Source organism: Phacochoerus africanus, chromosome 1 (genome assembly GCF_016906955.1).
Source record: "Phacochoerus africanus isolate WHEZ1 chromosome 1, ROS_Pafr_v1, whole genome shotgun sequence".
NCBI classification, from domain to species: Eukaryota; Metazoa; Chordata; class Mammalia; order Artiodactyla; family Suidae; genus Phacochoerus; species Phacochoerus africanus.
This window is the reverse complement of record NC_062544.1, coordinates 32,685,079-32,697,888: the sequence shown is the minus strand read 5'-3', so window position 1 is coordinate 32,697,888 and position 12,810 is coordinate 32,685,079. Positions and strand designations below refer to the sequence as shown.

The following is a 12,810-nucleotide window of genomic DNA, read 5'->3' as shown; positions in this document are numbered from 1 at the left end:
CCCTCCGCGGCAGAAGAATCCGCTATATTCCTGACGACCCGTTGGTGGCGCTGCAGGACAGGTATGCGCTGAGGCCGCGTCAATGAGAGGCTGATAGGGGGTGAAGATTCGACCTGTAGCCCCGCGGTGGGAGGAGCCTAAGGAAGGGGGAGGGATGGCGAGTGGTGTGTCCTGCGCAGGCGCAGAACCTGGCACTCCCCCGAGAGTGAGGGCTGCTGGGCCGGTGACGTGGCCTGGCAGCGTCCACTCCGGTGAGCCTCCGGAGAGCCCCGCGCCGCCGGAACTGTCCGTGGCCTAGTCCCGACGCGTGTGTGCTTGCGAGCCGGGGACAGCGGCGGCGGCCCGGCCTGCGGGGACCCGACAGGGCCGCTGCCATGGGGAAGTGACGCGCTTGCGACCGCTGTTCCGCGGCAGCGGCGAGACATGAGGAGACCCCGCGGCAGGGGCAGCGGCGGCGGCTCCTGATCCCCGCGATGGAGGAGAAATACGGCGGGGACGTGCTAGCCGGCCCAGGCGGCGGCGGCGGCGGCGGCCTCGGGCCGGTGGACGTGCCCAGCGCTCGGTAAGGGACTGATCTGGCACCCGCCTCCCGAGCTGCGGTCTCCCCGCGCAGGCGAGCTCCCTCTCCCTCCCGTCCCGTTGACAGCCCGGGACTCTCCCTCGGTTCTGCACGCGCCCCGGAGCCCTCTGTCCTCCCTACTTCGGCTCCCAGGCCGCCTCTAGCTTTCTTTGGCTCCGCCGTCCCCTCTCTGCAGAATGAATGCTCTAAGATCCAAGGAGGTTCTGCTTGAGATCTGAGTTTCTAGGCAGACCGTTAACCTTAAAACTGCCAGCCAGTTGACGTGAGAGGTTTTTCTGACCTATGAGAAGCATTTCTCTTGGCTGTTTCTCCCCGAAATAATGGGTTGGTGATACTTAACCTTTCTGACGTCTGCCTGCGTAAGTTAGAGGAAGGGTCACCGTCACCTCTTGAGGCGAAGAAACCAAAGTACAAACAGATGAACTTTGATGTTCAGGTTAACCCCGCACACCAAGAATCCAGCCGGTCATCTAGTTTTCCTTTCTTCGTTTATTTTGTTTTGTTATTAAGAAATGTGTGCTCGTTGTCCAAAAATTCAAGCAGCACAGAAATTCTTGGAGTAAAAAGGAAAAATCCCCCCTTTATCCCCTTCCCAGCAATGCTCCCGTTAATCCCCAAGAGGTAAGTATACTGACCACTTTCCAGTGTGTCCTTCTTGACCTGTCCTAATTTCTGAGGTAGAGTGAAAGATGCGTAAAACATGGCCCAACAATTTTCATTGCCTTTATAGTTAATGAGGTTAAGTTTTTCTTGTTCTTGAAAACTCCTTTGAGATTTAAAGCTGGTTTTGGTAAATTCTTGGAACTGTAGAAATAGAATCACTAACGCAACTTTTTTTTATGAACAGGGAAGAACACAGCAAATGCTGGAACAAAACTTAAATTAGCTGCATTTTCTGTAGTACAAGTTCAATTCTAATCTATTTTGAGCAACTTGTTTTTGTAAATAACAAGATATCAGGTATTATTTCCTGAGATGCGACGGCTAAATGCAATAGGCAATTCTGATGTGGATTTCTAGAGGGGAAAATGCTGTAAAAGACAGTACTAGGTCACTTGACAAAATTGGACTCTGGACAATAGATTAGATAAAAATATATCCATGTTAAATTTCCTGTAGTTGATAACTGCCCTGATTTTATGAGTATGCTCATGGTCTTAGGAAACACAAGTATTTAGGGGTAAAGTAGCAGGATGTATGTAATTTACTCTTTGAAAGGTTCAGGGGAGGGAGTTCCTGTCATGGCTTAGTGGTTAACGAATCTGACTAGGATCCATGAGGATGCAGGTTCGATTCCTGGCCTCGCTCAGTGGGTTAAGGATCCGGCATTGCCGTGAGCTGTGGTGTAGATCACAGGCACGGCTCAGATCCCATGTTGCCATGGCTGTGGTATAGGCCGGTGGCTATAGCTCTGATTAGACCCCTAGCCTGGGAACTTCCATGTGCCCAGTGAGACCTTAAAAAGCAAAAAAAAAAAAAAAAAATAGTTCAGGGGAAAAAAGACTGTGTACTGTGTATTAAAGAGAGATAATAAGGCAAAGAAGAGAACATGTTAACAATTAGAGAATCTAAGTAAAGGGTATGCTACTCACACCTTTTCTGTAAACTTGAATTTTTTTTCTTTTATTGCCACGCCTGTGGCATATGTAAGTTCCTGGGCCAGGGATTGAATCTGAGCCACAATGGCAGTATTTGATCCTTTAACCCACTCTGCCAGGCTGGGGATCGAACCTGCTCCTCCCAGCAACCCAAGCTGCTGCCATTGGATTCTTAACCCACTGTGTCACAGCAAGAACTCCTATTTTTAAATAAATAAATAAATAAGTAGTTCAAGATTATTTACTCAACAGCTTAGATAGGTGTGGCAAATATTCCTTTGCCACCTTATTTCCACTATTTCCTCTGCTTGGCAGAGGTGCCCCTCTATTGTAGTTCATTGCAGAATCAAATTCAGCTCAGGACTGGTTGAATTTTTAATAGATTTCAGGTTGCAAGAGTTTTCCTATACGTAGACAAAAATCCAAAAACTCCTTATAATCTACAGCAAAAACTAATTATCAGACCCTTTAATTGTGGATTTTTTTTTTTACTAAAGTCACAAATATGAATTGTTTTAAATGTTTCTATGTTGGCTTTAATAAGTCCTCTTTACAGGCAGGGGCAGAGGGTGACAGCCAGCATTCATTAAGCCCTTCCTGGGTTCTAGATACTTTCAGTACAGCATCTCACTTCATCCTTACAACAGTGCTGTAGACTCATTAGTTGTCCTTATCTCACAAACTGAGACACCTATTAACTGAACTGAGAGTCAATTACCCCAAACCCCACATATAGCACAGTCTGCACAGTAGATACTTAAATAGTGATTGAATGAATCAAACTTGAATTATACACAGATTTTGCTTTTTCCTGGAGAACTATGAGCTGCTACAGTGGGCAAAGCCCAAGAAGCAGGTTTGAGCCCAGAAATTCCAGGTTTCAGTAATTCCAGGTTTAAAAAACCAAAGAATGTTCTAACCTTCACAGGAAAGACCAGTGATACCTTTGATGGGACTGGTTGGTGGCAAATTATGATTTATAAGTTGGGGAGGTAGATTGGATCCTGATAAGTTGCACAAGTGTCAGTGAGTGAGTGGCTCAGGGGCCACTGCCCCCATTTAAGAGCCTCCCTTCCTCACCACCCTCTCAGCTTTGCCGCTTAGTATGCTGCCCTGTGCAACATGAACTAGGAATATGTACTTATTAGTCTATGGTTACTTGACCTTAGCTAGTGTTTTGTTTTTAGCCCAACAGGAAGATTTCATTAATCAAGACTTTAAAAATCAAAGTATTCAGGAGTTCCCATCGTGGCTCAGTGGTTAAGGAATCCAACTAGGAACCATGAGATTGCAGGTTCGATCCCTGGCCTCGCTCCATGGGGTAAAGATCCGGCGTTGCCATGAGCTGTAGTGTAGGTCGCAGACTCGGCTTGGATCCTGAGTTACTGTGGCTATAGTGTGGTACAGCTCCAGTTCGACCCCTAGCCTGGGAACCTCCATATGCTGTGGGTGTGGCCCTAGAAAGACCAAAAAAAAAAGTGCTCAACTTACAGATAAATGTTAAAATAACTTTCCTAATTAATAATGGTAACAAAATATGCTTAATATATATTACATAAAAGTTACAGGAGTTCCCATCATGGCTCAGCGATTAACAAATCCAGCTAGTATCCATGAGGACACGGGTTTGAACCCTGGCCTTGCTCAGTGGGTTAAGGATCCAGTGTTGCTGTGAGCTGTGGTGTAGGTCACAGGCAAGGCTCGGATCTGGCATTGCTGTGGCAGTGGCATAGGCTGGCAGTTGTAGCTCTGATTCAGCCCCTAGCCTGGGAACTTCTATATGCCGCGAGTGCAGCTCTATGAAGACAAAAAATAAAATAAAAAAAAGTCATAGAGCAATATCAGAATATGTATATAATGATAAATACATGAATGTATCCAAAATACATATATGTCCATACATGGAGCTGCAAAGAAAAGGGTTTGAAATGATGTCCCGAGTTGGTCACTTATAAGAAAATGGGAATGGTTTTACTTAAAACTTTTAGAGAGTTTCCACTGTAGTACAGCAGGTTAAGAATCTTACTGCAGGAGTTCCCGTCGTGGCACAGTGGTTAACAAATAGCAAGAAATAGCAAAAAAAAAAAAAAAAAGAATCTTACTGCAGTGGCTCAGGACACTGCAGAGGCACAGGTTCAATCCCTGGCCGAGCACAGTGAGTTAAAGGGGATCTGGTGTTACTGCAGCTGCAGCGCGGGTTGCAGATACTGCTCAGATTTAGTCCCTAGCCCAGGAACAATTTTATAACAAGACTTGTGTTTTTTTAATATACCTTTGTCACAGATGTAGATAACAGACTTGTGATTGCCAAGGGGGAGGGAGGGAGTGGAATGGACTAGGAGTTTGGGGTTAGTAGATACAAACGATTACACAAGGAACTATATCCAGTCTCCTGGGATAGACCATGATGGAAAACAATATTAAAAACAAAGAATATATTGGAGTTCCCGTCATGACGCAGTGGTTAACGAATCCGACTAGGAAACAGATTTCGGCTTCGATCGCTGCCCTTGCTCAGTGGGTTAAGGATCCGGCGTTGCCATGATCTGTGGTGTAGCTCGCAGACTCATCTCGGATCCTGCATTGCTGTGGCTGTGGTGTAGGCTGACGGCTACAGCTCTGAATAGACCCCTAGCCTGGGAACCTCCATATGCCACGGGAGCGGTCCTAGGGATGGCAAAAGACAAAAACAAAAATAGCAAAAAGAGTATGTGGGGTTCCCATTATGGCTCAGCAGAAACTAATCTGACTGGCATCCATGAGGATGCACTTTCAAGCCCTGGCCTCACTCAGTGGGTTAAGAATCCAGCATTGCCATGAGCTGTGGTGTAGGTTGCAGACGTGGCTTGGATCTGGCATTGTTGTGGCTGTTGCTGGATCTGGTGTTGCTCTGGCGAAGGTGTAGGCCAGTGGGCTGCAGCTCTTTTTCAGCCCCTAGCCTGGAAACCTGCATGTGCTATGGGTGTGGCTCTGAAAAGACAAACCCCCCAAAAAACAAAGAATTTACCCAAATAAAATACTACCAATACAAATACATAGAGAGGTGTACGTATATATACACCTCTATCTGTTTTTCCTGGTCTTCATTTTTTCCCTCCCTGTCTTGTTGATGGCGTTGTTCTTTGTATCCTTGCTTCTGTCCCTCTTTACTTTTTACACCTAGTTAAGAGCTTAAGGAGTAAAGCACTTGAGGTTTTGAGCTTCCTTCCCTCTCTCTTGATGTCTGTCTTTCATTCTGATTTCATGACTGGGTTGATGATAGTTTAAATTGCCAGAACTTTGACTGCCAGTTATGTACTATATTACTCTCCTATATATATCGCCATCCCACAAGTATAATTGTAGAGTTAGCATTCTTTCACTTAGTAAACATTTGCTGAAATATGCAAGTCTCTGTGTTAAGAACTGAATAAACAGGAGTTCCCATCCTGGTGCAGCGGAAAAGAATCCAACCAGTATCTATGAGGTTACAGGTTCGATCCCTGGCCTCGCCCAATGGTTAAGTATCTGGTGGTGGTGTGAGCTGTGGTGTAGGTTGCAGACTCGACTTGGATCCTGAGTTGCTGTGGCTGCAGCATAGGCCAGCAGCTGTAACTCCGATTCAACCCCTAGCCTGGGAACCTCCATATGCTGTGGGTGCGGCCCTAAAAAGCAAAAAGAAAGGAAGGAAGGAAGAAAAGATTTAAAAAAAGAACTGAATAAACAAAAGATTTCTAGCTCAAGTATTTTTATTGGGTAATTATGAATGGCTATTATGACCAGACTATTTAATGAGCATTAATATATAGTTAATTTACTTAAATTTATCTCACTTCTTTCTCTAGCTTGAGTGGGACAAAATCTAAATTAATCTTAGGTGGTTTTGGGGAGGTTGGTGTGGTTCTTTTTTGGCCACACCCATGGCATGCAGAAGTTCCCATGCCAGGGATCAAACCCCAACCACAGCATCAATCTGAGCAGCTGCAGTGACATCGCCAGATCCTTAACTGATGCACCACAGAAGAACTCCAAATTAATCTTAGGTTTTAATGTGCATTTTGTCTTTCATATTTAAAGATGATTTTACTTTTCATTTAGTCATAAAGATGAGTGTATAATTGGGAACAGTTTAGAAGATGGGAGCCCTCAAAGCCTTTTGGATGAACTTTGGTTTTCTGTGTGACATTAAAAGAGCATACTTGGGAGTTCCCGTCGTGGCTCAGTGGTTAACGAATCTGAATAGGAACCATGAGGTTGCGGGTTCGATCCCTGGCCTTGCTCAGTGGGTTAAGGATCCGGTGTTGCTGTGAGCTGTGGTGTAGGTTGCAGACATGGCTCGGATCCCACGTTTCTGTGGCTCTGGTGTAGGCGGGTGGCTACGGCTCCAACTAGACCCCTAGCCTGGGAACCTCCATATGCATGGGAGTGTCCCTAGAAAAGGCAAAAAGACAAAAAGAGCATACTTGGAGTTCCCGTCATGGCTCAGTTAACTAGGAGCCATGAGGTTGCGGGTTCAATCCCTGGCCTTGCTCAGTGGGTTAAGGATCCAGTGTTGCCGTGATCTGTGGTGTAGGTTGAAGATGCAGCTTGGATCCCACGATGCTGTGGTTGTGGTGTAGGCCAGCGGCTACAGCTCCAATTAGACCCCTAGCCTGGGAACCTCCATATGCTGCGGGAGCGGCCCTAGAAAAAGGCAAAAAGACAAAAAAAAAAAATGGAGTTCCCTTCGTGGCACATCAGAAATGAATCCGACTAGGAACCATGAGGTTTCAGGTTCGATCCCTGGCCTCCCTCAGTGGGTTAAGGATCCAGCGTTGCTGTGGTATAGGCCGGTGACTACAGCTCTGATTCGACCCCTCACCTGGGAACATCCATATGCCACGAGTGCGACCCTAAAAAGACAAAAAAAAACAAAAAAAGAAAAAAAAAGGAAAGAAAGGAAAAAAAGAGCATGCTTAAGACACGGGCTTGACTCTAGCTAACTGTGGATTCCCAATCTGTAACATGAGAGGAATTGGACTAGAGAATCTCTGAGTGTTTTTCAGCTCTTAAATGTTAGTGTTCTGTTTTGTTTTTTCTAGCACACGTACATTTACTTTCATACCTAGACAATGGCTAGAGATTTGGTAGATTTTCCATGTTGTGCTGTATGTTCTCAGCCAGTCTACAGATAATCCAGAAACAAAATATACTTGATATTTTTTGTTTTTATAGCCATAATTTTATTATTTTTGTAATATTCCTTTTCTCATCGAGCTATAAATTACTTAACAGTAAAGTGCATAGATTTTTAAGGTACCAGTTAGCATTTTTCACAAATATATACCAATATAACTTTCAGTACAATCAAGCTATAGGACATTTTTATCACTCCCAAAAAATCTACTTCATCCTTTTTTTTTTTTTTTTTTTTAATGGCCACACACCTCCAGCATATGAAAGTTCCCAGGCTAGGGTTTGAATCTGAGCCTCAGCTGCAACCTAGAGCTGCAGCAATGCCAGATCCTTAACCCAATGTGCCCATCTCTGTATCGAACCTGGGCTGCCAGAGACAATGCCAGGTCCTTAACCTACTGCGCCCCAATAGGAGCTCCTGCATCTTTTAATTTTCTTAGTTGTTTTAGTTTGTTTCGTCTCTCATATTATAGGCTTATCTTAAACAATTGATTACCCATGTTCGGCCATTCGTATTTGATTAAGGCCTAAAAAAGCTGCTTAGAAGACGAGTGGGGCTTGTTTCTAATGGGCTTCTCCAAAGAAGGATTCTCCTGCTGGGAGACTGAAATCCAGCAGTTAGCCTGTTAGAGGGAAGGTAGGTCGGGTGGGGTTAAGATGGGGAACTTCCTTTTAATCTCCATGATTTTAGTCCAGCATTTCATCCCTCCTTTCCCCTCTGCCTTGTCTAGACCTCACCGGAGGCTAAGCTTCACGTCTGCTGTCATGCTAGAGGAGGGAGGGTTCCCTGGCTATGCTGGGCAGCAATCTGGGGTCCTTACTACCTGGCAGATTTACTGATGCTCCTCCTCTTCTCAGCTCTCCATGCCCTTTCTGAGGTGCTTCAGATTCCTAAGCCTTTTCAGGACTCTGTAGGTCAAGTCACTTGACTTAACCATGACTCTCACTGCAGTCCCTTGGCAAAGCAGAGGAGAGGCAAACCTAAGGCATTTATCATTCCTCCCTCCCTTCCTGTATTCTGGTCTTCTTTCTTGTTTCATGTTGGTTTCTGTTTTTATTATTTATTTGTTTGGAGTAATTGTTTAAAAAGCGTATTGCAAAGTAATTGAGGCAACTCAACCAAGAACATTTTTATTTTTAATTTGGCCTTTTTTAAAAGACTGTATCCCTACATAATGCATTCATATACAGTGAAAATAATCTGGAAGTATATATACAAAAGTGTTAATAATAGTTATTGCATAGATGGTAAGCTGAGTTTTTGTTTCGTTTTTGTTTGTATTTATGGTTTTTATAATGACCCCTATTACTTGTATAATAAGAAAAAAAAGATGACAGTTCCTTGTGATTTAATGATACTCAAACTCATTTCTGTTCTTATTTTTCAGATTAACGAAATATATTGTGTTACTGTGTTTCACTAAATTTTTGAAGGCTGTGGGACTTTTTGAATCATATGATCTTCTTAAAGTAGTTCACATTGTTCAGTTCATTTTTATATTAAAACTTGGGTGAGTATGTATTTTGTTCTTTTTTCATGTTTTTAAATTTCTTTGAAAAATCTACTTTTAACTGAGTATCTTTAGGAAATTTTACATAGAATATTTTGTGCACTTTATTCCTCTTGACAAATATCTGATAATTTTTTTAAATAATAGAATACCAAGGTTAGACATGCAAAGAAACTAGATTTTTTTTAAAAAAAAAAAGATTACCTTTCCCTATTAGCTTGCCAAAACATCAGCTTTTACCTTAGTTTATGTTAATGAAGTTTTTGCAAATTTAATGTCTGGCTTAATAGAGGCTATGGATTCTCATACCTGTGTCAGCAATCAGATTTTTGCAGTATCTCACGTGAACTAGCCTCTGCAAAGCTCCCTGTACACCCCAAGAGAATATGAGTGAGAAGGGAAAATAATGTCTTAACATTTCTATAAAGATAATTTGACCTCACAGCTCCCTAAAAGGATCTCTGGCACCTTAGGTCTTCCCTGACCATACCACTGGGATAGGCCAACCCACCAGCAGGCGTGGAATGTCACCTAAGCCTTGTATTGGCACAGATGTTCCTTATTTTCCAAGTTAAGCCATGCTGAGCTATGTTTACCACATGTGCCTTCACAATACAGAGTCCTCTTAGCATAAACTTTATATTATTCTGCATATAGTGAGAAATTCTCTCTAAATAAAGATTCTCTGCAGTAGACATTCAGTTAACGCTTGCTGACTGTTGGTGGAATGAAAGTAAAAAAAAAAAAAAAGATTCTCTGGACCTCGAGATTGATAATGAACACCTGAACACCTTCTCTATTAATAGGAATCTGTTAGACTGCTGGGAGTATAATTTTAGTAATTATGAAAAGTGACTCTTGAGAAGGAAATTCTAAACACTAGTTGTATGTATTTTTATATACGTATTTTGGGATGTGAAAGGTAGGGATGTTACTTTCTTCCTTTCTGTTTCAAGATTTGTTGTTACTAAACTTGGGGGAAAATAGAAATTACTTTCTTTGGTATTTCAAAGTATAAAAAAAATTTTTGAGACTTCTTTTGTGACTTGTAAACTGGTTCTGAATGTGGTTACAAAAGAAAGAAGAGTTCCTAAAATGTTGCAGTAAAAGCCTTATTAAATAAGTATTTGGGAGTTCCTATCATGGCACAGTGGAAACAATCCAAGAACCATGAGGTTGCGAGTTCTATCCCTGGCCTTGCTCAGTGGGTTAAGGATCTACCAATGCCGTGAGCTATGGTGTAGGTCGCAGATACTGTTCAGATCTCATGTTCCTGTGGCTGTGGCATAGGCTGACAGCTGTATTTCCAATTTGACCCCTAGCCTGGGAACTCAATATGCAACGAGTATAGCCCTAAAAAGCAAAGAAAAAAAAAATTAATAAGTAAGTATTAGGAGTTACCATGTGGTTTAGCAGGTTAAGGATCCGGCATTGTCTCTGCAGTGGCTCAGGTCGTTTCTCTCGTGTGGGTTCAATCCCTGGCCCAGTAACTTCCACATGTCACAGGTGTGGACAAAAAATAAATAAAAATAAGTATTATTCTCTAGTATAATTTCTTTAGAGGCTAATATACTTGTCAAGTTCTAGTATATTTAAGTGTTTTTACTTAAAACCACACCTTTGTGTATAAGATTAATCAATATATATAAATGTTTTAATATTCACAGGACTGCGATTTTTATGGTTTTGTTTCAAAAGCCTTTTTCTTCTGGGAAAAGTATTACCAAACATCAGGTGAGTCTTTTGCAGAAGGCTTTGGTCCTAGCAGCTTCTCATTCAGTGGACCAGGAGACAGTGCTGTTTCTCTTTCTTTTTTTCCTTTTTGGCAGGCCCATGGCATATGATATTCCCAGGCCAGGAATTAGATCCAAGCTGTGCCTGCAGCCTATACCACAGCTGCAGCAACATCTGACCCTTTAATCCACTGTGCCAGGCTGGGGATCATCCCTGCCTCCTGCTGCTGCAGAGAGAGATGACGCCAGTCCCATTTTCAGGACAGTGGAAACTCCCAGTGCTCTTTCCTGGATCAGGGTTACTTGCTGAATGATTTTAAGTGCACAGCAAAACATTTCCAGAGCTCAGGTTCAGTCCCTGGCCCAGGAACTTCTACATGCTACAGGCATGGCCAAAAAAAAAAAAAAAAAAAGAAGTTCTGCATTCTGCATTATCATCTATCCTTATCATCTCTTTGGATAGTAGTTAGACCCTACTACAATGCATGCTTATCCACAACTTAGAAACTTGTGCCATGATTGTTTGTTAGAATGACAGATTTGAGTACCTCCATTTTAGAGACCGAGAACATTTTTTAGAATCAAATTAATATTTTGAGCACATCTTAACTTTGTTTCCCCTTCTCTTTTCAAATAATTGAAGAACTGAATATTCTGCTGAAGAAGAATTTAAAAACCACAATATTAAATGTTCCCTGCAACTAGTGTAAAAAACAGAGAGTGGCTTGGTGTAGGCCGGCGGCTACAGCTCTGATTTAATTCCTAGCCTGGGAACCTCCATATGCTGCAGGTTTGGCCCTAAAAAGACCAAAAAAAAAGAGAGAGAGAGAGATAAATTATACTCTATAGAAAGGAATTCCCGTCATGGCTCAGCAGGTTAAGAACCCCAGCTAGTATCCATTAGGATGCAGGTTCAGTCCCTGGCCTCGATCAGTGGGTTAAGGATCTGGCATAAGCTGTGGCATAAGTCACAGATGTGGTTCAGATCTGTTGTTCCTGTGGCTGTGGTGTAGGCCAGTGGCTACAGCTGCAAATCGACCCCTAGCCCAGGAACTTTCATATGCTGCAGGTGCAGCTCTAAAAAAAAAATAGAACGGAGTTCCCATCATGGCTCAGTGGTTAACGAATCCGACTAGGAATGCGGGTTCGATCCCTGGCCTCACTCGGTGGGTTAAGGATCCGGTGTTGCTGTGAGCTGTGGTGTAGGTCGCAGACACGGCTCAGATCCTGTGTTGCTGTGGCTCTGGTGTAGGCTGGTGGCAACAGCTCTGATTTGACCCCAAGCCTGGGACCTTCCATATGCTGCCCGAGCGGCCCTAGAAAAGGCAAAAGACAAAAAAAAAAAAAGAATAGAGAAATTAGAAAACAGAATACTTGTCTTGCAAATCTAGATTTAGTCAAAGAATCTTAACACATTGTATTTAATTTCAAAATATGTACTTATTTACCCTTTAAAATATTTGTGTTACTGTTATCTCTCCGTATATGTTTTATTTAAGATTTTAGATATTTAACAGAACATGATTAAAATTTTTAATTTTTTGTTTTTTTTTTAGTGGATCAAAATATTTAAACATGCAGTTGCTGGATGTATCATTTCACTCTTGTGGTTTTTTGGCCTTACTCTTTGTGGACCACTAAGGTAAATAAAAATGCATATTTTGATTGTTTCTTTGTATTTCTTTATTTTGATTATTAGTTTGTGCCGTAATGTTTTATGTCAAATATTTGTGTCAATTATGTGCAAATGCTTCTTTCACTTCTGTAGTGTTGGGTACAACTCAACAGGTGTATATGTATGTGTATATACACACACACACACACACACACACACACACACACAGAGAACCTGTTTAGTTTGTGGATTAGTCCTTTGGTGAATACCATTAATGTACTGTTCATGATTTGTCATGGAAATTTTACTAGTTAGAGTCCAAACAGATTCAGAAAATTGTTTAACATAAATGGCCTTTTTATTATTCATTGATGATCCCTTTTAGCAGCTGATTTTAGAAATGAAATGTCTGAAATGGTGTATAAAATCAGCCAATAAAGGAGTTCCCTCTGTGGCACAACAGTATCAATGGCATCTCTACAGCACCAGGATTCGGGTTCAATCCCCAGCCCGTCACATTTGGTTAAGAATTCTTCATTGCCACAGCTGCAGCATAGGTTACAACTGCAGCTGGGATCTGATCCCTGAACCAGTAACTCCATGTGCCACTGGGCAGCCA

General features: G+C 42.5%; 1 protein-coding gene across 2 annotated transcripts in view; it reads left to right on the top strand.

Moving 5' to 3' along the window:
* The first annotated feature begins 249 nt into the window (after window positions 1-249).
* SLC30A5 (solute carrier family 30 member 5) overlaps window positions 250-12,810 on the top strand; it is a 37,862-nt gene continuing 25,301 nt past the window's right edge. For both annotated transcript variants that reach the window (XM_047796935.1, XM_047796876.1), the window contains exons 1-4: window positions 250-562; window positions 8,721-8,843; window positions 10,511-10,577; window positions 12,133-12,218. In XM_047796935.1, the coding sequence (XP_047652891.1) occupies window positions 474-562; window positions 8,721-8,843; window positions 10,511-10,577; window positions 12,133-12,218 (365 nt within the window). In that variant the 5' untranslated portion in view covers window positions 250-473. The remainder of the gene's footprint in view (window positions 563-8,720; window positions 8,844-10,510; window positions 10,578-12,132; window positions 12,219-12,810) is intronic.